Raw genomic sequence first — 25,621 nt, forward strand, 5'->3', positions numbered from 1 at the left:
TCAGATGACATGTTACTTTCTTTGTTTCCGGCATTTGGTTGAGAGGCGTACCTCCCCGCCTCTCATGATCACATTGTCTCTATATAATCTCATGAATGTGTTTCCTTTACGCTTCCTGATTGAAATCTGGAGCCCGAATCGATTCGTAAACTGCAGAAAATAAATTGAAACCCTTCGAGGGAACTGTTCATCGCCTTCAACCTTTATTTGGATTACCAACATTCTCCTCGTCCGAAATTACTGCGGTCAAGCCAGCCTCCACTCGCAAAATTGAAGTCAAGTGAGCCGCCACTGCGATTGCCAGTGCTCTGCATTACGGTAGTGTGCCGCCAGCGAGCGGCGTTGGCCACCTTCAAAATAAAAGAGCCACCACTCATGCATAAACGTCCTTTGTTCGGGTTAAAAGAAATTAATAAACGTATAAAATAAGTAATTTCTTGGCTGTCAGCACAAAAAAAGCGTTCTCAAGTGGAGATAGAAAATAAAGTCAATGGTAATTCCACATCAATTTCATCTGATATGTTGACATTTTTGACCGTTTTGAAAAAAAAATCCTAAAAATTAAAAGTTTGTTATCCCGTGAGGGCTGCGCGTCTGGGGATAACTACAGCTCTCCGGCTTTCCAACGTGACATCTCCCGTCCGAATCGGATTATTCATTTGGGAATGACAAGCCTCTGAAATATGGCAAGATGACCTGGGTCCCGACAAGTTGATGTGAACATGTTGACATTTCCGGCCGTTTTGAGAAAAATCCTGTAACCAGGTGAACCTTACTTAGACGCTTGTAGTGAAGGCTTCCTTGTTTAACAAATGTAGCACTGTCATGTCACTTTAAAGAGCCACACTAGATCAAAACACGCGGGAACATATGCAGCGTGTGAGAATGTGACCAGTAAGGGTGACATGCACGTGAAGGAGGGTAGTCGCTGAACTGTGCCCACTGCTTGTCCCAACTTGTACACCCACGATCGTCGTCGTAACCCTGGCGATATTCAGGTAATTGATAACTAGTTTACCATGACGCATGTTAGGTGTTAATTTTGGACAGACGATTAATTAGTTGAATGGTATTTGTAGAGCACAATATCTGGAGTGGTTTGGTTTGGAGTTTGAAATCTACCACTAGTGAGTCGTGTGAACAGCTGTACAGCGTAAGTGTTCGCAATGTTATAAGATGTAAATATGTTTTTTTTGACCGTGAAATTATATGAACTGTGTTATCTGTTCTTTAGAGGGGAGATCATTTGTGTTTGTCCACGTGCTTTGTACACACCCAACACACCGGAACATATCGAGTGAGTGTGTCTGCATCTCAAAACATTGGGTTGTCATGATTATTTGTTCTGCACTAAGAAGTATTGTGGCTTGGAAATACTGTATTTTTATTTCTGTTTCCCTATTAAGCAAGCCACTGCTGTTGTCGATTGTGGTGTAATTGTCTTTAATCTGTTAGATGATTTTCTTTGATCTCTTAGATCCCTTTTCGAACATTTTTAAACTTCAGTTTACATCTCAGACTTTCATCTTAAAGCTGTACAATTTCTCATTGTTCAGTCGGGAATAAAGCCCACATAAAAATTATTTTGTGTCCAGTCTAGTCCTTCCAGAGACTCGGCTACATTCCTAAAAATTGAGTTTTCGTTATCCCGTGAGGGCTGTAGGTCTGGGGATAACTACAGCAAAGGGAGCTCAGCTTCGCCTAAAATGTCTAAAAATAAGTGATCAAATATATGTGTGTACATACAATTGTGTCATTGACTTAATACGCGCTACAACGCACTCAACTTTTGTTCCGAATCAGCTGTTTTTTATATTACTGGTTAAGATGCGACTGTCTTCTCATTGATTCCTGCAGCTTCACTGTGATTTAAAACGTGTTGACGCTGAGCGTCGAACGCGCGGACACATGGCGTCGGGAGAGTTCACATAGGTTGTCCCAATGCATTGAAACGAGACGAGTCATTGGATAGATGCTGGTTTTGTCCCGCCCATTGGACGCTCAGCGTCTCTGGGAGTCTGGACAGCGGGTGTTTATCGGCTGACCCGGACGCTCAGCTTTTCTGATGATCTGTCTGAGGCTGAATCTCTTTTTGATTGACAGCGAAATGAGCCAATCACCGATCTTTTGGTGTCGGCATCCGTGGGAGCATTTTTCAATTCTCATTCTGTTCTGAGTTGAACTGGAGACTTCTTCTCATCATCTTAGCGACACTCTCTTTGTTGAAAACGACTAGCGACAAATTCATCTTTTGTTTCTGGTGGGTTTTATTGTAGTTCACACATCACAGATCATTTTCTTGAATAGGAACGGAGAGTAGAATTCACATATAAATAAACGGACACATTTTATGATGTCGGTCGAAATTGGGCTTCCCCTCCTTTACAAACTAGCATCCGCCACTGCTTTCAACATATTAGGCGTTCAGATCAACTTGTGGCAAGATGACCCAGGTCAATAAGATGCCTCTCAAATGTGGCAAGATGACCTGGGTCATCTTGCCACATTTGAGAGGCATCTTATTCCAAAATGCATAATCAGATTCGGACGGAAGTGGTCACGTTGGAAAGCCGGAGAGCTGTAGTTATCCCCAGACCTACAGCCCTCACGGGATAACAAACTTTTGATTTTTAGGAATTTTCTCAAAACGGCCGAAAATGTCAACATGTTCACATCAACCTGTCGGGACGCAGGTCATCTTGCCACATTTCAGAGGCCTCTTATTCCCAAATGCATAATCAGATTCGGACGGAAGTGGTCACGTTGGAAAGGCGGAGAGCTGTAGTTATCCCCAGACCTACAGCCCTCACGGGATAACAAACTTTTAATTTTTAGGATTTTTTTTCAAAACGGTCAAAAATGTCAACATATCAGATGAAATTGATGTGGAATTACCATTGACTTTATTTTCTATCTCCACTTGAGAACGCTTTTTTTGTGCTGACAGCCAAGAAATTACTTATTTTATACGTTTATTAATTTCTTTTAACCCGAACAAAGGACGTTTATGCATGAGTGGTGGCTCTTTTATTTTGAAGGTGGCCAACGCCGCTCGCTGGCGGCACACTACCGTAATGAGCCATAGATTCAGCTACCTTTAGAACAAAGCCACTACAATCCATATATTGCTGCGGTGGCGCGAAGTAACGAAGTACAAATTGTGTGTAACCAGTTAGAATTCAATCAATAGTTAAACTTTTATCTCAATTCAACTCAACTGTATTTATAGAGCACTTTCAAACAGCCATCGCTGCACACAAAGTGCTGTACATGGAGCAACTAACATACAACAGTAAATCAACAAATCAGAGTATTTATCAAGAGTATTTCAAGTAATTACTTATACAATACGTCCGTATCGCCGAATGAATTAATTTGTCCATCGATGTTTACTTTTTTCATATTTTGCATATCCTTCGTTTGACCGAATTGTTAGCCACTAGCATCAGTTTTGACAGTTTAGTATTTTTTTCTGCTACTGTACATTAGTGGCGTACTTGGTGACGTCATAACAAAGTTACGTCTTGGCCGCGCGGTTTATTGACGAAAGAGCAAGGTTTGCTATCATGGCGACCGAAGGCGAGAGGAGCGGCAAAGAGGAGCTCGGAGAGCTTTCAGGTATATTGAACAAAGCTGAATGCTACTCCCAAAGTGGTGCACAGAATACTGGTTTATTCTGCATGAGCACACGCTAAACGTCCGCGTAAGATGTGCTTGGTTTGAAGACAGCCGTGACGAGCCCAAGCTAGGCTAACTGGCGTTCAAATGCATTCATGGGTAATTGGAATAAGTAAGATTTAATTTAAGCAACTTCTCACAAGGAGTGCTTCATTTGGTCTTTGTTTGTGGTATTACGATAACGTTGGCCATGATTTATTCATAGCGGTTTCAAGTGAGAGGAGACATTCTGTTTCACTCTGAATGAATTAACTTATCTGTCGCTATCGTAACGTTGTTGGGGGGATGCCGGGGGGGGGGGGGGGGGAAACAAAAATATTGTTAAATTGGTTGCTCGTGTATCATTGACCGGCACCAACAGACTTATTTTTGCATTTAGCAGTTTTGAAAACACAATGTGTTCCTGACAAAGCTGACCTGTTTTGAAATTGATAGAAATAAAAGAGACGCAACATTTCACAGTGAAATTTGGGCTCGCGTTGCGAACGTCACTGACCAGACCCAGAAAACAGGTGGGCTCCAAGGACCCTAGGCGTCCGTTTCAGTCGACCACTGGGGGTGGTGCTGCATAAAATGTCAGCCTCCAGGATGGCTCAAAACAAGTGGACTTATCTGCTTAATTCTTATTCCATCGACACAGTATTGATCTGAATACAGTGTTTAGAATACTGGGGACATATACAACATAAAGAGTGTTTTTTTTTTCAATGCGTTTGGAAAATATGTCTCACAAGTTATGTGTATGCAAGTCATTTAAAATCCATTAACAACACATAATAATACTGTATATGCAGATAGAAATTTGATATCCGTTTCTTTGTTGTCAATCTTTTTTAATCCAGAATAACAAATGTTACTTTTTATTTATGTGCTATTTTATAGCCATAGAGGCTGCCAAGGCTCCCACGCTACCTCTTCCAGAGATGTCAGACGAAAACGGCTGCACAGACTCAGCCACTGAGGCCTTTGCGCATGCAGACCCCGCTTCCTTCTCACTCCCTCCAACCACAGAGGACGAGGCAGGCGATTTGCCAGAAGACTTTGAACGTCTGTGGAATGCTGCACATCACAACTCTCAAGACTTCACCAGTTGGACTGACCTGTTGCAATACTGTGAGCAAGAGGTGAGAGCTTAAGGTTTCTACAACAAGAAGGGAAAATACATTTTTTGATTCGTATCAGATTGGGTCACACAGACTTATTTGATTCATCAATATGCATTATGAGTCATGTAACATCAACACATGGTTCTTGTTAGGGCCATGTTGCAGCATCCCAAAGAGCCCTAATGGCCTTCCTCGGACGCTATCCACTCTGCTATGGTTATTGGAAAAAATTTGCTGATTTGGAGCGTCGTGCGGGGAACAATGACAAAGCAGCTGAGGTAAGTGTGTGTGTGTGGCTTAGAGCTAAGATCGGTCCTAAAAAAATTGAGCCCGACCCGAACCGGCTCGAGGGTATTTAAGCCCGAGCCCCATCACTTCACTTGATTTGCAGGCCCGAGCCCGAAGCAAACCCGACATTTCATCTTTTATTTGTGAGGACTCGCGAGGAGGAGGGGTGATTTCTGATAACAAAGCCTGTCTTTTGTAGCTAAATCTAAGTTAAACGTGACTGTATAAACATTGACATCTTTTATATTTCTGTTTCTGAAGAGGTTACATTAACCGACAATTTTCCATCATTGACTGGGTTTTTTTTAAGAGTGGACGGGGAAAATTTAAGGCCGTCCGTCATTTCGACGGGTTGAAAATTGGGCCGTAAACCACCGCAGCAGTACGTCCTTAAGAATCTAGCGCGGCACCTTAAGAGAGAGTAGCAGAGAGACAAAGACGAACAATGACGGGTGGATACTCGACAGAGACTGGAAGGAGTTCTTTGAAATGTCATTGCAAGCGTTTAGTACAGTACGTGTTGTGATGAGGCGACTTCAGTTTTTTTGCAAACCATGGTCTCTCATGGCCAAAACTCTTCACGACCTCGAGGAAAAAAAAAAAAAAATAAAAAAGTCAGCGAGAGAGAAGCCCGACCTGACCTGACCCTGAAGCAATGATTGACATTTTAAGGCCCGAACCGGTCGGGTCGGCTCGGGCTCGGGCTCGGGCGGCCCGATCTTACCTCTAGTGTGGCTATGGTGCTAATTAGATGTTTTGTGTTAGGTGTGTGTTCAAGGCCTTCGGTCAATCCCTTTGAGTGTTGATCTGTGGATCCACTACATTAATCTGCTGTTGGGAACACTGGACATGAACCAGCAAGAGTCACCTAAGCGCATTCGCAGGTATGCATACATAAGATAAGAAAACCTTTATTAGTCTCGCAATGGAGAAATTCCCAATTCACAGCAGCAAAGTTATGAAAGGAAGAAGTAGAACAACAAAATATAGGAGCCGCTGGAAAGTTTTGAAGTCAAAATAACAAAAATAACACAAACATTCAGAATTACTGTAGTTCCTGATTTAGTAACTTTTATTTTTAATGTGCTAAAATGTGAAGTGTACCCTGTGTCTATTAGGTTATGGGTGTGGTTCTTATAAAGGGTCAAGCTTTAATTGTACAAATGAGTTTACCATCCATCCATCCATCCATTATCTACCACTTATCCGGGGTCTGGTCACGGAGGCAGAAGCTTCAGCAGGTTAGCCCTGACTTCCCTCTCTCCTTCCACTTCCAACTCTTCTGGAGGGAACCCAAGATGTTACCGGGCCAGACGTGCCCAGGGTCGTCCCAGGGGCCTCCTGCCAGTAGGGCATGCCCGGAACACCTCACCAGGGAGGCGTCCAGGAGGCATCCTAATCAGATGCGCGAGCCGCCTCATCTGGCTCCTCTCAACGTGGCTCAACTCTGCGTCCCTCTCGGATGACCGAGCTTCTCACCCTATCTCTTAAGGGAGAGCCCGGACACATGACGGAGGAAAGACATTTTGGCCGCTTGTGTCTGGCAACTTGTTCTTTCGGTCACGACCCACAGCTCGTAACCGTAGTTGAGGGTAGGAAAATAGCTGAACCGGCCCACCGAGGGGCCCTCCGTCATCTGTCAAAACAAATCGCTGATGAATCAGAATCGGAATCATCTTTATTGGCCAAGTATGTAGAACACACAAGGAATTTGTCTCCGGTATAACACGCTGCATTAGTATCATCGTAAACAACAAAATCATTGAACCATTTTAGAGTAACCAGTAGCAGTATTTGTAGTACAAGAAGAGTGACTACGTCACTGACTGTTTAAGGAGTTAATGGCTAGAGGGAAGAAGCTGTTTAAGTGTCTACTGGATTTGGCGCGCATGGATCTGTAGCGTCTGCCTGAGGGGAGTAGCCGGAAAAGGTGGTGGGCAGGGTGCGGGGGATCCAGGAGGATTTTCCATGCCCTTGTCTTGATTCTTGCAGTGTGCAAGTCCTCAAGAGTGGGTAGGGCGGTGCCAACGATTTTTTCCGCCGTCCTAACTGTCCGTTGAAGTCGGATTTTGTCCTTTTTTGTGGCGGCCCCAAACCAAACCGCGATGGAAGAACACAGGATTGATTCGATGACTGCCGTGTAGAACTGTCGTAGCACCTCCTGTGGCGGGCCACGCTTCCTCAGCAGCCTCGGGAAGTACCTCCTCCGCCGGGCCCTTTTCAGGATGGAGATGGTGTTGACTTCCCACTTCATGTCCCGGGAGACTGTGATTCCCAGGAACTTGAAGGTCTCGACGGTTGACGCGGGGCGGTTGGATAGTGTGAGGGGCAACTGTGGAGAAGAATGTTTCCTGAAGTCCACGATCATCTCTACAGTCTTGAGCGTGTTCAGCCCGAGGTTGTGTCGGCTGCACCAGAGCTCCAGCTGCTCCACTTGTTGGCGTCGCCGTCTTTGATGAGACCGATGACCGTGGTGTCGTCTGCCAACTTTATGAGTTTGACAGCTGGATCTGTTGAGGTGCAATCGTTTGTGTAGAGAGAGAAGAGCAGCGGAGAGAGGACACATCCCTGTGGGGCTCCAGTGCTGGTGGTGCGTATTGATGATGATGTTGCTCCCAGTCTCACCTGTTGCGTCCGTCCCGTCAGGAAGCTGAGGATCCACGCCGTCCTAAATTTAAGGGGTTAAGAGCTTAGCGATCCAGCTCAGCTTCTTCACCATGACAGAACTATCCAGAGTCCGCATCACAGCAGATGCTGCAACAATCCGCCTGTCGATCTCACGCTTGATTATGCCCTCACTCTATCCTTGAATTCTTCCAACCGGGACAGGATCTCATCTCCGACCCAGAGAGGGCGTGCTACCCTTTTCGTGGCTCAAAGAAGCCTAAAGTACCATGTCGTCGGCAAATAGAGCTGCAATATTTATTGGTGGCCTAAATACTAGAAATTCTGTCCATTAAAGTTATGAACAGAATTGGTGACAAAGGGGACCCTCGGTGGAGTCCAACTCTCACGGTAAACGAATACGACTGACTTAATGCTGACAGTGTGGACCAAACTCCGGCATCTGTGGTACAGGGACTGAACTGCTCTTATCGGGGGGTTTGGTACCCCTCACTCCCGAAGCACCCCCGACAGAACTCCCCAAAGGACGCCGTCGGACGACTTCCCCAAGTCCACGCATTCCTGTCTCGTTTTGAGTTCCTCTGGACGGGTTTTAACTGGGAAGTGATTTTTTTGGTGTGTCTTCTGCATACTTGGCCAATAAATTTGATTCTGATTCCGCACGAACATTTTTTTTAATCTTTGCATTACTAAAACATTAAAAGATGTATTACAAAGAAAATAATGGACACAACTGAAACGTACACTCTAAATGAAAGAGAACGTGAAGTATGTCAACATTCAGGGAAAAAAAGAAAAATGTTTAGGGGAAAAAAATGACAGAAAAGAAAAGAGTTTTGTTGCCGTTAGAGGAAACACTGTACCTTTATTTGGATCGTCTTTTCCCCACTGATAGCGATTCTCAAATGACAGTGTGTTTGAGGACGCGGTCGAAGCAGCAGGCCTGGACTTCCACTCGGACCGGCTTTGGGATCTGTATGTCGAATGGGAAAAGGAACAAGGCAACTTGAGAAATGCTACAGCTCTGCTGGATCGAGTCCTCAAAGTTCCCACGCAGCACTACAGCACGCACTACGAAAAGTAAGTCGTATCCACGCTTACCATCGTGACTGAGAAAAAACCTTGTCGTCGTCGTCGTCGCATGGGAAATCTGGCATAGGTTCAAGGCCCATCTGAGCAGCAGTGAGCCCAAAGAAGTGCTTTCTCCGGAGGAGTACGAGGAGGTGAGGGCCTTTTGCCGGGAGACTCAGAAAGTGGAGCGTGCCGAACGGGCCAAGGAGAAAGAAAAGGAGATGCCCCCCGGGGAGGAAGAACCCGCCACACCCGAGGGCACGGACTCGGTGAGGAACTTTCCGTCGCATCGCACTTAAAACCGTTGAACCGAGATCACCGGTGTGATGACTTTGGTTGTGTCCCCGTTCACTTTGCGTAGGAGGAGCTGACGCAGAGGATGAGAGAACAAGTGTTGGTTCGCCGGGACAAAATTTACCAGAAGAATGAAAATGAAGTTCGCAAGAGATGGAACTTTGAAGACACCGTGAGTCATGCGTGATCCGTCGTCTTGATTCTTGCACCTTCATTGGACCCTGCCTCATGTGGAAGCCATTGTTCCTGTCCAAAAAAACATTGCTCACTCTTGAAGCTTCTCAAAACATCGGTCGGTACCTTGATTTAGGAGGGTCACAACTTTTGAGCTTTTCTAGTCTCATCGTCTCACAAGCCCTTTGAGCCATTGCTCTATAAATACAGTCGAGTTTTTTTAAGTTTGACCGCGTATTGCTACGGTGCTATTGTTCTTTATTAAAAACATTTCTGTGCTATTTTTCTTTATTATCGTCTTACCGCAGAGGACAAAGAGTGTTCTAGAGCGAGTCGAGTTTCACCAGACCTTAGCCGTGACGGGGTCCCGGAAAACAAATCTTAATACAAATGCTGTCATTTAGCATTCAGATAGGACTCGCCAATTCACGTAGCTCTCACACTCCCCGGTGAAAGTCAAAACGGACTACGTCGTGCTATGTACGCGACAGTCACTCCTGTTATAAAAATAGGCATCAACGATGAAGCGGGAATTAAGTTATAAAAACAAGGTCTCGTGAGATCAAATAGTCTGCTTTTTTTTTTAACTGTAGATCAAACGTCCTTACTTCCACGTGAAGCCGCTCGATCAAATCCAGCTGCGCGGTTGGCACTCTTACCTGGACTGGGAGCTCGCCCAACTGAGCAAAGACACCGCACACCGTAACGAAGGTGATGCCGCGACACCGGCGTCGTCTTGAAAACGCGAAGCCGCAAACGTCCCGTTTGAAACCGGCGCGTCTGTGCAGACGCGGATATCAAAGAGGCCACGGAGAGCCCGGAGGTGACTCCGCAAGGAACGGAGGAAACGGAGGTCGCCCCCGACGACCGCAGAGTTCGCGTTCTCTTTGAGCGATGTCTGATCGCCTGCGCTCTCTATGAGGAATTCTGGACCAGGGTAAGTGAATACACTCGGTGGCCAAAACGTTCGGTGCACTTGCTTAATCGCCAAGATGACCCAAGTCGAGTCAAGTCGGCTTTTATTGTCAAATATGCTCTATGCGTGTAACATACAGCACGGATGAAATTACTTTCCTCTCTCAACCACAGTACAAACATGCAGTGCATTGAACACACACAGCTACAATTTACGTTAAAATTCCATAAGACATAAATATATTTAATAAAATTAAATAAACAAATAGGAACAACAGACAACACAACCGAGGCCACTTGTGATTATTGTACTCTATATTCGTAGTTACTTGTTTTAAGTGCAATAATCGGATGCCAGATGCTGGGGGAGGGACACCGATTGCGGTGGGTGCGGCAGAACGTGGAGGGAGTTTAGTCTCCTGACCGCCTGATAAATTGTTCTTGAGCGGGGGTGGGCAATTATTTTTCCGGGGGGGGGGGGGGGGGCAAATGAGAAGAAGAAAATATCGTGGAGGGCCGGGCCAAAAGTTAGAAATCTACTCCTGATTTCGATTTTATTTCTACGTTGAAATAAGTTAATGACATTGTTTACAGAAGCTGATAAGAGTATGTATTATTTCTACATAATGAAAGTGCAGTTATTTTACAGAGAAATGATTTCTTCAGTGAAATTATGCAAAACAATTCTAATTGTGCAACACTTGTAACTCTTTTTCAGTAAGATGAACACTACAATGCTTTCTGATTTTAAATTTCCCATGAAGATGGCACAATGTCTTTGTATGCCAGTAATAATGTAACAGAACTCACATTTTTTTGTCCCAACTGCCAAACAATGTAGAAAAAATATAAGCAAGCATGTTTCGGTGTTTAGATTTTTTTTTCTTGTTCAGGAGAGATCAATCTAGCCCAGGGGTGGGCAAACCTTTTGGCTCGGGTGCCACATTGATTTCTAAATTTGACAGGTGGACCGGGTCGAACAAGACACGATACATATAGAAAAATGTACAGGTATATGTTGACAGTCCATACCAAACATCAACAGAAGTATTAAAGTATTACCGTACTTTTTTTATTTTTAATGAGAACAGTGAAACGACTGCGATGAACGTCCAAGTACCGGTACGTTAACAACATGCAGTCCACGTGTGACGACACAAGCAACAAAGTGCAACAATATATTGCCCGTAAACTGCAGCATACAGTACAGGTATATGACAAAATTAGGACTATTTTCTCCAAAATGAGACGAGTAAAAGAGCCGGTGGCTTTCTTTCCACTCACCGTCTCGAACTTGACCTCCCCTCGATCACCACACAAGACGGCGTTGCTCAGCTGATGTCGTGCAACGAACTTTTGAAGCCAGCCACGGGACGCTTCGAAGTCTTCGATGCCCATAGCGCTATGGAAATCGATTGCTCTCTTATTAGCGGTCCAGTTTGCGGAAAGTTTTTAGCACGATAACAGTCAAACCGTTTCAGGAAAAGTTTATTTACTCGACTGTCCGTCAAGCGGCATACAATTCACCCCGAGCATGGAAACACGCAGAATCGGACTGAGCAAGAATCGCTTCCTTGTTTTTCAAAGTCTCGTAGATTTGAGTCTTTCAGACTCCAAGCGTCCCTTGAATGTTTCGTACTTTGTAACCCGCTTCGTTTAATCAGATGCACTTCACTCACTGTTCCTCTTCGTTTGGATGCCACGATCTACAGGACGTAAAAATGTTCGCAATTCCAGTAAAACTCACTGCAATAAAGAGTCACTTGCATGTCGTCGTTTTGGAATCAATGATTGAAGATAGCGGCGCGGACACACTTACTCCGTCGTATCGAGCGGAGTTACTTGATTTCGCGCTACCACTGCGGGCTTCCGTATCGTCTCCCCCTCCCTCCCTGTGCTCTGCAACTTCGAGTAACTGCGCCACCTGGCGTTGAAATGCCTGTCATTACAAGTCCAAATGAAATCAATACAATCATTTACATCGAACCTTAATCGCGTACCGTGCCGACCATCGGCGGGCCGGATTAAAAAGACCAGCGGGCCGTAATTTGCCCAGGTCTGTTCTTGAGCCTGGCGGATTTAGCGGAGAGACATCGCAGCCTCCTCCCCGACGGCAGCACGTCGAAGAGGTTATGAGACGGGTGGGTGGGGTCACCTGCGATCTGGGTGGCTCGGCGGGTCAGACGAGAGTTGTGAGTATCCGCGAGTGGAGGAAGAAGACTCGATACTAGAGTCCGACCAAAAAATCAAATGGGTTCTTTCTTGGCAATTTGTGTTTGCGACAGTTGGGTAATTATGTCCGTTTTGCACCATCCAACCAACAGTCCATTTTTTGGAGCATCTCACCTTAGCCCGAGGAGGTTCTGAATTTGGGTGGCGATTGGTCACCGTTTTCACTTTTCAGACACTGGGTGACAACAGAATGTGACAAACCGAGCCAGGAAACGGTATTACAATGCTTGCCTCCTCACTTCATTGACGTAACCTGTCTGATGTGTCAATGGAGTCGTCTCCTCCCAGTTTGGGGGCGTTGCAACTTTTGCCACAATTCATCACAAAATAACGCTTAAATCACGACAAGAGTTTTTTTTCAGGTGGGTGAGTTTTAGTGCCGACATTAGTTTGACGGACAGACTTATTATAGGAGTGCCAATTTTTAACCCAATCAAGCGTCTCTTTAAGCATTTAAAATCAATATCACTGTCCATAATTTTAAAAAGCTACTTTTAAACGCTTTGAAATCTTTTGGTGTAAATGCGTTTGAGTGTTGTAAATGTACGTCCTTCGAGTAATTCTTCGTAAAGCCACTTTTGTTCTTTGCTTTTCCTTTGAATGTTTTTAGCTTTTTGTTTGCAAATACTTTTAAATGTTTCGCTTTTGGTTGTGTGAAAGACGGTTGTCTGGTGTATGAAATGCGCTATATAAATAAAACCGCCTTGCTTTTGTGTTTCGTTCAGTACGTTCAATACCTGGAGACGCGCGGCGTGGATGAGGTTCGGGCTGTGTACAAGCGAGCCTGTCTTCACCTGCCTTCCAGTCCGAACCTTCACATGCGAAGGGCCACCTTCGAGGAGAGACGTGGTACGCGGCAACCCAATAACTTCTCCTGTTGATCCATTTTCAGTTCTGTCGTTTTTGCCCGCGTCCCCTCTTTTCTCACCGCGCCTCGTCTCGGCCCTCAGGTGACCCGGCCGAGGCTCGGCGGGTGCTGGAGGCTCTGGATAAAAACACGCCAGGTTTGGCCGTAGTTCGTCTCCGCAGGGCCGCTTTGGAGAGGAGGGCGGGCAAACTCGAGCGGTCGGAAGCTCTGCTCCGGGAGGCGGTGAGCCAATCGAAAGAAAAGCCCACCCTGCACGCCTTCTACTCCATCAAGCTTGCTCGGCTGCTGCTGAAGCTAGGGAGAAACCCCGACAGAGCTCGCAGCGTTTTACAGGAAGCACTGGAGATCAGTCCGGTGAGCGCTACGTAACTGTTCTGTAGACCACTGAACTTTTCCGCTTTTTCTAAGAGCTGAAACGATTTATGGAATAACTCAAATGTATAAAAGTAGAAGAAAAATGTGTACCTCGAAGCTTTGCAGTGATTATTTTTTCATATGTCATCTGCCACTCGATTTAAATAAGTTGGCAAGCCAGCAGGAAAGAATGTATAAAAGACAGAATGTCCAATACATCTTTCACAACAGCTGCTGCCGTTGCAACGCGCTTCAGACATTTAACATAAAATAATAATACAACAGAACACCTAACAAAACTAGAGCTGTCCAACGATTAAAATATTTAATCGGATTAAAAACGCAACTGTCATAACTCAAATTAACTTGAAAAATTAAAGGTGATTACTCACATTTTTATCGTTTCTGAATTTCCTTTTATGTTTTTTTTTGTCCTATTTTTTCCCGTTTTAATGCTCTCATCAACATGGAATCATGGATCAGTTTTCTATATGCAAAATGCAAATATTTACTGAAACAATTTCGATTTTCAATTTTACATGAACATTTTTCACTTGGAGCAGTTATTCATACATAATCTCTCACACAATATTACTGTCCATCAACAACCGTGAAAAAAATATTTTGTCACACAACAGTTCCGTTAACAGCTCTTTTTATGGGATCAAAACAGAGCAATATAACATTATAAAGTGTGCATCTAAGGTAAACTAGTACTCAGCCTATGGTGGATTTAAGCCATGGTTGCATACTTAGTTTTTCTCAAGTTTGCTTTGAACACAGCAGTCAGGCTATGCTGATTCCGTTGGTCCTTCTTGCGCGGAAGTCTCTCTCCGGTTTTGTGTAGACATCATTTCGGATGACTACACTTGGTTCGATGACAACACTGGAGACCGTTTTATTTTCAGCGTGGTCGCTACCACTGCACCGCTAAACTCTCGACGTGCCTCAGCGCACCGTCGCCGTCAGACGAACACAGAGAAGCTCCACCCGCTTTATTTACATGGACACGGAACACTGTAACCTTCCACACAAAATAGTTCCAAACAAGTAACAATCGCGTCAGTGGCATACATCGTACTCAACAGGCTACCTGCTCTTTATTCACCAGAGGCTCATCAACCTAGTCTCTTATTTCTCTCCTGAAGTGTCTTCTCCCGCTTGGCGTACCTTAGCCTTCTCCGCTACATACAATCTCTGTACACGGCTTGCAATGGAGGCTCTCGCTGGCAATCCGTAGTGGAGTCGTTCGACGCAATGCGAATGATTTCAGCTCGGGTCTGGCTGTGGACAATGTTGACAGGCTTGCATGCAGTAGCCATACATTGAGCTATGGCTTCAGCAAATGTGTTCTTCGTCGCGTCATCCATTTTCTTCGCTTTAAAATGATCCACAGCCGTCTGTCCTAGACGAGGGGGCGGAGTACTCCCATCAGCTGTGTGCTTGGCCATTAAGTGGTATTTCCGACTCGACGTGCTATGATGATAGCTCAGTTTACGACTGCAAAACATGCAGGTAACTTTGGTCTTGTCAGTGGAACAATCTGGCAACATTTTAAAAGTAAACTTTCCATTCATAAACTATTTAAGCATCCGTTTTCGGTGTCTCGCGCTGCCGAGGCCGGCAAGACAGACATGGGCGTGGGCTTCTGCAGAGCGCGCTTGCTGTTTTGTTTCCGGTTTATTTATAGAGCAACGTCACATCCGCTGTGACGTGTGCCGCGTTAATCTCGCGTGAAAAAATTTAACCCCGTTTAAATTAATGCCGATAAGAACGCGCTAAACTGACAGCTCTACATAAAACATCAACAACAACAACACAATCCCAGCTTTTTGGGAACGTGTTGCAGACAAAATTCTAAGTTTATGATTACTTGCCGAAACAAGAAAGTTTATCAGTTTGATCATGGACTATCTTGTATTTGTAAATATCGATTGAACATTATTTGCAAATCGTTTTGATTTGTTTAACTTGATGTCCCAACTTCATCTGAATTGGGTTTGTCATGAAGATTATCGATTATGATTATTTCATATATATACTCTTCCTTTTGTGTTGTTTGTGTGTGGTGTGCAATGACATTTTTCAAATGGAAAAATATGTGGGTTAGCCTCTTAACTCTAGCGAGACCTATAAAATGCTAGCGTCAGTCGCGCTCTGAAAACATGACGTGTGAAGCTCGACCATTCTTCTCACTGTCAGGGTAATGACAAGTTGCACCTGAACCTGCTGGAGTTGGAGGCATCGAGTGGGCCGTGCTCTTCGGCTGATGCGGTGCAGGAATGTGTGACACGAGCCCTGGCGGCACCTCTTGCGCCGCACACCAAACTCCTCCTCTCACAGCGCTGCCTCCAGTTTGTGGAAGAGTACAGCAACTCTGTCCAGAGGTCAATTCTCATTCCTTCTGGGGTTTTTTTTTTTCCCCAAGATCTTTTATTTTCATTCCCAACGGTGCTCGTGCCTCACAGCCTGCCTCTATATCCTGCTTAGTGTGCTGTCGGTTTACGAAGAACACCAGAAACTCCTCAAAGAGCTGGGCGGGACAAAGAGAGAAGCGGAAAACAGGTAAGGAAAGAGGAACAAGACAGAAGAGGCCAACCATTAGATACATGGACATGGCAAATTAGAGAGAATGTGTGGAATTTCAGGATGGGCAGTTCCAACCGTTTAGAGTTCTCTTGGAATGCAAATAACGATTATTCTAATAATTGATGAATCTGTCAATTATTTTGTTGATTAATCAATGAATCCTTTTTTCTGTTTCAATGTCCATTCCACCCTCTGCGAACCTATGTGCTGGGGCAAAAAAAAGGAAAAAAAAGGTTTTACGTATTTTTTTTTTTGTTGGCGTCAAAAATCCCTCTAGGGACACATTTACTGGTAAGCAGTGTCATCACTCCGCTCTGATGGAAATCTGAGAAAATATAACGTTGAAAGGCTGAAATCGAGGATTTGGACAATTGTGAAATTAAACTAGGTCTCAAAGCGATTAATTATCAAAAATGATTGTTGATATAATTTTATATTTTGATTTTGGATTCATTTGTGGGGCAGCGTGGCTCAGTGGTCATCTTCTAACCCAGAGGTTGGGGGGTTTGATCCCCAGCGAATATGACCGTGTCAAAGTATCCCGAGCGAACGACTAAACCCCCCTGTTGCTCCTGATGCCGCGTCATCAGGAGGTAAATGAGGAAACGGAAGCGCTTTGGGTACCAAAGGTAGAAAAGCGCAGTCCATTTACCATTTATTAGTCAATTGGTTTTTGATGAATCATTTGCAGCTCGACTCGGCGGCCCAGTAGTCGAGTGGTTAGCGCGTTGACCTCACAGTGCAGAGGCACCGGGTTCGATTCCGGCTCCGGCCTTCCCGTGTGGAGTTTGCATGTTCTCCCTGTGCCTACGCGCATATGCCGTTCTGTGACTCTTCCGGTCTCCGCGTTGCAACTTGTTGATTACACAGCCCTTCCTAATTCTAAAGAAGCACAGGACAATGGTCACCACCGCGCTTCTTCTAATTCCCCACAGAGACGAGGACAGAGAGAAGGTGATCAAAAGCGATGACGCCCCAACAGATGATGCGTCGGCACAAGTCCCACCCGCTGATCCCCAGCTCCCAATCACCGTTCCGCCTTCCCCGGCGATGACCGTGGATGTGAACGCCCAGTCCGGTGGCTATGACGGATACAGCAACTGGTATCAGGTTGGAATGAATTTGTCTCTAAAATGGATTTCAACTGATTTCTCGTGTTGCGTAAGTAATTTGCTTTTCCATCTGCCAGCAACCACAATACAGCAGTTATGGCTACCAAAACACCTGGAACTACAACCAGGGATACTATCCACCCAGCTAAAAGTTGCTAAGAAGAACTAAATGAGGCACCGGGACTTTAAAAAAAAAAAAAAAGAAACTGAAAGAGCCAGTCCTCCCAAGTCAAAATGTCTCCCAGCATTTTTTACCCTATTCACTCTGCCTCTCCCGGCTTTCTCCTCACAATGTGCGAGGGGGTCAGGCTCCATGTTGCAAGGCGGCCAGAGGAAACCGACACAACTGCGTGTTGCTCGTTAGATCTCGACTTGTTTTCTGCGGATCTATTTTTATATTTGCATAGAGGCATTCAGTTTTGTTTGAAAGTTATATAATGAACTTTGCAGGCCATCTATTATGGGGGGTTCTGTACGGTCCTGCAAAGTACACATTTGTTCCCTGATGTACATAGTGTTTTAAAGCATCTCATGGGCCTGCATCTACATGTTTGGATCTTGAAATGCTCCATTTGAGGCCAAATGAATTTTGACTTCATCCACATGCTGTTTTGTGAAAGAAAAAAAATAATTATATATATATATATATATTCAATTGCACGCGTGATGTGCTCCACCCACCTTCCCCTACGCATAAAATGAGCACCACAGCAATTCTCCAAGTCAGCTTTATTGAAAGTCAATTCTTGAATTCCCTTCTGCAGACATACTGGTCACTCTATTCTGACTCATAAAAACTGGCAAAGTAGAATCTCACAAAGTCAATAAATGGTGAACTCTTTTTAAGGCCCTTTAAAAAGGCAAGTGGAAATAGTTTAGAATGGAGGAATCGGGTTAAAATTGGTGTTCCGTGTTGACCATATTGACACCAGTCAGATGCCTGCTAATTTACTATGTACATCTTTCGTCACTGCATTCAAAACAAACATCCACACAACCTTTTTTTTTTTTGTCTTTTGAAGCTCTTTCCGATACGAGTGGTCACATAACTTCAACCTGTCCGAGAGAATGACACTAAAGCCGTGGGGTCCGGTCCGTTTCTTGTGTAAATGTAGCAGAGGTGGCGAGGTAGGCTCACTGAGCTGAATGCTCCTACCTTACTTTTTGATAACGACCAGCACAGCCGAAGGCACCAACCCTAAACGACGACAAATTAAGTGGAAATGAATTTGAGAAAGCAGAGGTGTCTGAACAGCACAATGAGTACTGGTCAATCTGTCTCACCCAGCTCTTTGAGGGGCTTCTCCATATCCAGATCAGTGTAGACGTGACGGGGATAAGGTGACAGCAGTGTAAAGTCCTGACCCTCTGGCGTGTTGCCATTCACCTGCACGTAGACGCGTACTGCCGCCAGTGGCTCCTGGGCCTTGAACACCGCTGTAAGGGTGGAGCCATCCAGCAGTCGCACCTGTTGTTAACGTGAGACGAGAGATAAAGTCAACTTGCTTTTCTCTGAAAAGCAGGTGAATGGCAAAGATCACGGCAGGTGTTTGATCCATTAGTTTCTTAGGATGTCCATGACTCAGTGATTACACTATTCTGACAACATCCTGTTTGAAGCCTCACAATGGCCAGCGTACCGTTGTTAAATACAATACTTAAAAAAAAAAAAAAAAAAAATTAGTCCATGTTAAATTGAATCGATGACCAACTTTACAATGTTCCCAATGTCTGATATTCAAAAGTTTGTGCGTATGTGCGTCTGCTCTCAAGAGTTCCAGATCAAGGTTAATATCGTGTATGAAGTGAAAAAATATTTTCGTTGGCAAAGTAAAACAAAAACAGACTACCGCTACATCAAATTTCAATTGCAATTATGCTTACTGTTTGCCACCTTCATTCAAATTGAAGAAGTGAATTGGAATTTAGGGGTCCTACTTAATTCATTATTTCGTACAGCCGATAGCTATGAAAGACTTTTTTGTCTCAATTTTCATAGTTATGGGTCAAGCGTACCAGAACGGGGCGCCGTTAAACCTCTGTAGGGGGCACCGCAGACCCTTTTGTGTGCGTGTGCGCGTGCGTCAACTTTAAAATACCCAAATTTCTCCGGTCCAAACTACAATCTATGTGCAACGTTTGGTGAGTTTTCATTCATCGTTAAGTTCCTCAATAATTCAGCGGTGGCAGGCTTCTTTTTAGATTTTGGGCTGAACACGTTTTCAGACCTTTGAAGGATCTGCAGGAATCCCGCCTTGATCTCATCTCATGATGTCAACAGCAAGAAGAGGACTGCTTTCATAGCAATGAACCAGGAAATGTATCAAGTATCAAGTACAAATGTATTGGTTCATTGATGCATCGGACAACCAACGTGCACTCAAAAGGTTCAGAGAAGGCCAAATTCAAATCCTGACCTGTATCCTGGACTCGTCATATTCTTTCTTAATGGGGAGCGGGCCCTGACTGGTGGGTGACACTGGACTGGGCTGGACTGAAGTACTTGTTCCTCCACCTCCAAACTTTCGTCAACAAGGTGAGAAAAATTCCAGTCATGATGGTTGGCTTTGCCACGAGGAAAAATGCAGTCACTGACCTTTTGTGCTCTCTCCTCCCTGTCTCTCGCTATCTTTTCTTTAACCCTTTGCCTAGTGGGGCAAAACTAAAGTCAATCAACATGATATCGCCGTTTCGTGCTCGGAGACTTGGACGGGGACCGCACCTGGCCAGCTTGTCTTCCATCTTCTCTCTCCGCCGCATCTCCGTGAGCTTCTTCATGTCATCGTCTTGCAGCTTGTTGCGAATCTGCTGCAGCTCTTGGCCCTGCTTCCTGCGCTGCTTTTCCTTCTCCAGCTCCTCGGCACGCTCGCGCTCCCGTCGCTCTGCCTGTTTCACCCGCATCAGCTCCTCCAGCCTAATGCACACAGGCCGCGGGTATCGGTTTGAAAGCAACTAAAGTGAAAATGGTAACGTGAAACATGCTGGAAAAAAGCAAAGGGGGATTTTAAGCCATCTCGTCCAGTTTAACTGAAACCAAGCAAATGCTATTTCGTAATAATAATAACAATACATTTTATTTGTAAGCGCCTTTCACGGCACTCGAGGACACTTTACAACCAAGAGCAAACAATGAAACCACAGATAAAATTATAAATAAAAAGAGATAGATTTAAGTTGAATATGCAAGTCTGAATAGGTGGGTTTCGAATGTGGGAAGAGAGTCAATGTTACGAATATCGGGTGGAAGTGAGCGGCTGAAGGCTCTGCACCCCATTGCGCTGAGACGGGCAGAGGGTACAGAGAGGCGGAGGGAGGATGAGTGTGTGATCATCTGTAAGCATATGTTGACGACCCATATTTGAAACACGTTTATTAAAGAAAATGAATTTACTAAAACGAAAGTTGGAAAAACATTTTCGCAAGTCAAATGAAATTACAATTTGCCTTGAAAAAAAAATGATGAACCACATTCTACATTAACAGAACAAACAAACTAGAATTACAGCAAAAATGTCTTGTTTTAGTCTTTGTCAATGAATTCCATACAGAAGCTTTTAAGGTTAGTTTTAAAAGTAGTTATTTGGACTGCGGCCGGTTTTACAAAAGCGTGCGGCCTTATCTTACAGCGAGGTTCGAACTGTCTTTTGGTAATTGTACTGCTTATGAATGGTTTCACTGTACATTGCAATGCATGTAATCTAACCTTAGAAGCAGTATGATGTACTGCACTTATTACACTTTGAATCCTGTGGCATGTTTATACAATTTTAAGAGTGATTTTACTACACTATTTATTGTGACCTTTTGTTCGTCACACTTGACAAATACCCTACATTAAAAAAAAAAACAAAAACTAAAATGAATAATAAAAACCTAACCTGACAGAGAAGGATTTTTGAAAAAATAAAACCAAACAAACCTGCTTTAAAACTAACTACAATGGAAAATCCCAAACTATAACACTGGTGTGAACTCTGACCTTTTGACTTGCTGCTGTTTCTCATCTTCCATCATGGGCTTTTTGTCAGTATCACCAACCTGGCTACCTTCTCCACTCGCAACTGAGAGACAACAAAACATGCATCCATCCATTTTCATTTATCCTCACGAGATGTGGATGAAAAGGCAAAAAAAAAAAAACGATGGAGGAGCTCACTACAAAGCCATGTAGTTTTACTTGTTGCTTAGAGGCTACAATTGGAACAGAATATGCAAGTGGCTGTTTATATTTGAGTGTTTTCAGCCTCAATATACCTCTGGTTGTTTCCCCAAGCGAAGGCTCTTGCATGCCAGTCTGGTCATCGTCCAGTGCTGCAAGAACAGGAGGCTTATATGGCTCATCGATATCCGGATCGTTCTCATGCTCCATTAACCTGAAGAAAGTACACATGTAGATCGCCATCACTTTGCACGTTTCTGGGCCGGCCGGCTCTTGTGTGGATGTGACTCACCAGTCCATAGCTTGTTCGATGCCCTGGTTCCCAGTGCTGGCCACAGCCCTTTCTCTGAAAAGACAGAATAGTATAAGCATTTCATCTTCCTCTTAACCTCTACAAACACTATTTGTAATAGAAAAATCCACAGGCACTCACGCCCTGTTCCGGTCGAAACCCATCTCCAAAAGGCTCTCGAGCGTTGTTAAGTCTGCCATTTTCAGCTGAAACACACGTTTTTCATCTCTTTACGTTCACTTTTTCTTTAGTTCTCACATTGACGGAAGTCGCGTCATTAATGCATTCGGCTAGACGCAACACAACAATAGCAGGTATGACTTTGAACCGAAGCTCAGAATTCAGTGAAAAAAAAACTTTAGAACTGATGATACAAGTCACAAATAAAGCTTACGAAGATTAGGGTTATCTTACCGCAGCGTGATCGAACGTGGCTGCCTTACACAACTTAAATTAGCATCGATGTGGCTATGATTCAAAGAGCCCCCGCTAACATTAGCGTTCCAGTCCAGCGAGCTTTCGAAACAAAAGGCAACAAAAACAGCGCCAGCAAGCTTGGGCGTCACGTAAGCTATTACTATTTTAATCGTTGTTAAGCGTAACTATACTAAACTTTAAAAAAAAAAGGCCTGTTCTATTTTAATGTCCCTAATGAACGACAAGTTTGCAACGGCGAGATCTCAGCTTACTCACGCTTTCGCGGCCACAGTACGGAAGCGCACGTAGGTCAAGAAATGACATCACATCGGCGAATCGATGAATAGTGTCACTATTGTAATATAATGAGGTTTTAACAACATTAACCGGCTCTTAACCATAATTGTGTCCATCCGAATCGACGTGTGCAAAGGACACTTTTATCACAATGTTCTGCCTTCGATTTAAACACTAGTTATTGTTGGCGAAGGAAGGGAACAAACAATTAAAAAATATATACTAATTCAATATTAGTGTTACAGTTCACATCGACATGAATGTGTGACTTATTCAACCATTAATATTTGAATTTATTTGTATCGTAAATTAATGTTGTTTATAATTGACTTGCACTACTTTGCCAAAATAACGGTTTAACCAATAATATAATTGTGATGAATTCTCGTTATACCGTATATGCTCATTTCATACTAATTGTTTACATTTTAGAACAAAATTCGACAAGGAATTGTGTCTCCATTCGTAATAAATGAACTCAATTTTAAAGCATAATTCTGGAGTCACTCTTAGATCCAAACGCTACATCCATTATGTTTTGTCATTGATCCACTTAACTGGCTCAGCAATTCCTGATCCGCAGTAAAATAGTCATCAGTGATCCCCAAAAATGGTTCAAGCTGTGTGACGGGCATTTTTTTTTTAAATCACATAACGTGTGTTTTGTTAGTGCACAAACACAATGACCACAATGACATTTGCTTTTTGAGTTTTATGAGCAGGGTGGGTCTGTTACATATTTACAGTAATTGTAATGATTAATTTCTTTCTCGCCCACTTTGCCATCTTAAGGAGCAGCCAGCCCAGGACCAAGCACTTTCTTGTCACTTTTTCTTCAGAAGAGCGCTGCACCAGATGTACCACGTCTTATTCACTTTTGTATCTTTTTCAATGTAATCCTTTTTTTTTTTTTAACTTTACGTCAGACTCCATATTCTAGTCTGTAAGTATGGACTCAGTGTGCGTTCACATTAACTGTTACATATTCAGTGTTCTTTGTGAGCTTCAAAATGCATTTTATATATTTTATATGTGTTCGGTTTTGTAAATTCTGTCGTGCATAAACTACACATTCGACTCCTACGAAGACATTGTGGATCAAATTGACCAGGGCCATTGAGAGAATGGACTGAACGCTGGACAAGGGGGAAAAACTGGTATGCAATCACTGATCTTTGTTCATATAAATCATGCATTTGATTGATTTTGGTGTCTACACACACAACCGTAAATGATCATCACCTATTTTGAAAAGCATCACATTTTGTCATTTCTGTAAAAGAGCAGGTCTCCTTCCAAAAATCACTGCTGCCACGTTATTTGTGAGGTAAGTATTTTTCATTTGACATTATAGAAAATGTAATTCCAGTAACTCAATTAAATTCAGCTAGCATCAAGAAATGTTTACACTTGTGGCTCTCATTTTGAGTAGTGGATTAAAACAAAGACAATCTATTTTCATCCAAGAGGTAAGCTTTTGTTGTAAAACAGCAGGGTGAAGGAAACTGTGAATGTGCAAACTAGAATTGCTTTATGGCCCCGTTTTTTTTTTCTTCCCACTGGATGGAGTTAAAGGTCAAAGCTCATTCCCAACTTCAGAAATTCAGGAAAAAAATGTACACAATGAACTTAAACATAACTCCATATCGTACTCAAAACATTTCTGAATTTGTATGTATTTTATGTATACACACGATCACTCTTTGTATTGCACAGATGCTTTATCAGGTGAATAACCCTCATTTTATTGGCGTCATAAGAGTAAAAATGTAATCTCATTGGGGAGGGTAAAAGCCAAGGACATGAAAGTGCTTGAGTTGAGGTTTATTACTTGTGGGTCGTGTTATTACCTGAGGGCTGTGACGTTATCAGGAGATGATTTCTTCAGTCAGAAAACTGCCCAAAAGAGAGCGGCGACATTTAGCTTGTGAACACTTTTCTGCCTGGAAGTTATTACTCAAGCAAGAAGCTCCTTTCAAGAAATGCTGGGATTCCCGAGTCAAAGTGGAGACATTTATGTGCAACCGCAGTGTCCAAATACTGACGTAATCGTGGGAATTCAAACAACTCGACATCTGAAAAAGTGTTGAGTTGTGATTCCTAATAAGCTGAAGCATCCTTCCTTCCATCGTCTTACTAAAATTGATACTCCCGCATTCACTTTTCCAACAAGTCGTGCCTGGCAGCGGTGCTCTTTTAACTGTGGGTCTCACCAGCTGTAACAGCATCTCCATATGGGAAAACCTGGGCTTCCAGTGGAGCTGCTGTTACGCGTGGAGGGACACCGCTTATCATGCCAAACCTCCATATCGACTACATCGTATATATCAGATCTCTTGTATTTTGTTAGTGTTCCATCAATAAAATACATTGAAAAGACATTATCTCTGTGTTGTTGTTCATTCGTATGGTAAATTGGGCAGCTCGACTTCAACTCAAATATCGACAAGCGGTATAGAAGATGTACGTTTAGTCGACCGCGCTTCATGTTTTAAAATTCATCATGTTGAAATTGTATGGACAAAAAAAGTTGAATGAATAAAGACGTACCTGAACGACGACACGGTACATTTAAATGACTCCAATCAATATTGGCCTTCCAGTTACGTCAACTTTTCACGTAAGGGTTTCAGTTAAATAAAAAGAAAACCTCAACTCAAAAAGGCACGCGGTTGACGTACAACACCAGTGATGCACACAAAACGAAACGCATTTGTCAAACGGTTACAAATTCAACATTTCAAGCTTCCAATGAGAAAGAGAAAATCATATTAAATTATTGTGGTTGACAACCATTGTTGTTGATACCCCAAATATTAAATGTGTCGGAATATTCTAAAGGGAACAGCGCCCCCAACTATTCACAGGCAAAGTGCACATACACTTTAAAATATCGCTAATAAATAAATTAACTAACGACCTTTTCACCGTGAATATGATATAACTGAAAGTATAAGTAATTGAAAGGCGCCCGAAAGACAATATATATTTCAGGTTTGCGGTCAATATCTGCGCCTCATGAATGTGAAGCAATTTTCCAATTAAAATCTGGTATCATTGGAACACGACAATGAAATGGCCATTCTTCTTGCCGTACAATGTCAGGTGACGAAAACGTCACAAAAAGCCGAAAATATTATCCTTATTTGC

General features: G+C 43.5%; 2 protein-coding genes across 4 annotated transcripts; one reads left to right on the plus strand and one right to left on the minus strand.

Moving 5' to 3' along the window:
- The first annotated feature begins 3,461 nt into the window (after window positions 1–3,461).
- Window positions 3,462–18,361, plus strand: LOC147209873 (pre-mRNA-processing factor 39). Its single transcript, XM_086105921.1, has 15 exons — window positions 3,462–3,618; window positions 4,561–4,802; window positions 4,937–5,062; window positions 5,838–5,956; window positions 8,610–8,777; window positions 8,857–9,037; window positions 9,130–9,234; window positions 9,830–9,947; window positions 10,025–10,173; window positions 13,109–13,232; window positions 13,334–13,605; window positions 15,808–15,992; window positions 16,096–16,170; window positions 17,130–17,304; window positions 17,384–18,361. The coding sequence occupies exons 1-15, from the start codon at window positions 3,567–3,569 to the stop codon at window positions 17,453–17,455; spliced, it is 2,163 nt and encodes a 720-aa protein (XP_085962047.1). The 5' UTR covers window positions 3,462–3,566; the 3' UTR covers window positions 17,456–18,361.
- Window positions 18,021–24,343, minus strand: ubxn1 (UBX domain protein 1). Of its 3 annotated transcripts, none has more exons than XM_086105926.1 (10): window positions 24,322–24,343; window positions 21,899–21,963; window positions 21,758–21,811; window positions 21,561–21,679; window positions 21,286–21,367; window positions 20,029–20,220; window positions 19,903–19,954; window positions 19,724–19,828; window positions 18,591–18,774; window positions 18,021–18,504 (listed from the first exon to the last, which is right to left on the minus strand). In XM_086105926.1, exons 2-10 carry the CDS (start codon window positions 21,955–21,957, stop codon window positions 18,464–18,466), a joined length of 888 nt encoding a protein of 295 aa, XP_085962052.1. In that variant the 5' UTR covers window positions 21,958–21,963; window positions 24,322–24,343; the 3' UTR covers window positions 18,021–18,463. The 3 variants fall into 3 exon arrangements, with proteins under 3 accessions (XP_085962052.1, XP_085962050.1, XP_085962051.1); XM_086105924.1 differs by lacking the exon at window positions 24,322–24,343 and adding an exon at window positions 22,451–22,493; XM_086105925.1 differs by lacking the exon at window positions 24,322–24,343 and adding an exon at window positions 22,172–22,444.
- Window positions 24,344–25,621: the final 1,278 nt, after the last annotated feature.

The sequence above is a fragment of the Hippocampus guttulatus genome, chromosome 2 (assembly GCF_054856545.1).
Source record: "Hippocampus guttulatus isolate MCC_2025c chromosome 2, RoL_Hgut_1.0, whole genome shotgun sequence".
NCBI lineage: Eukaryota > Metazoa > Chordata > Actinopteri > Syngnathiformes > Syngnathidae > Hippocampus > Hippocampus guttulatus.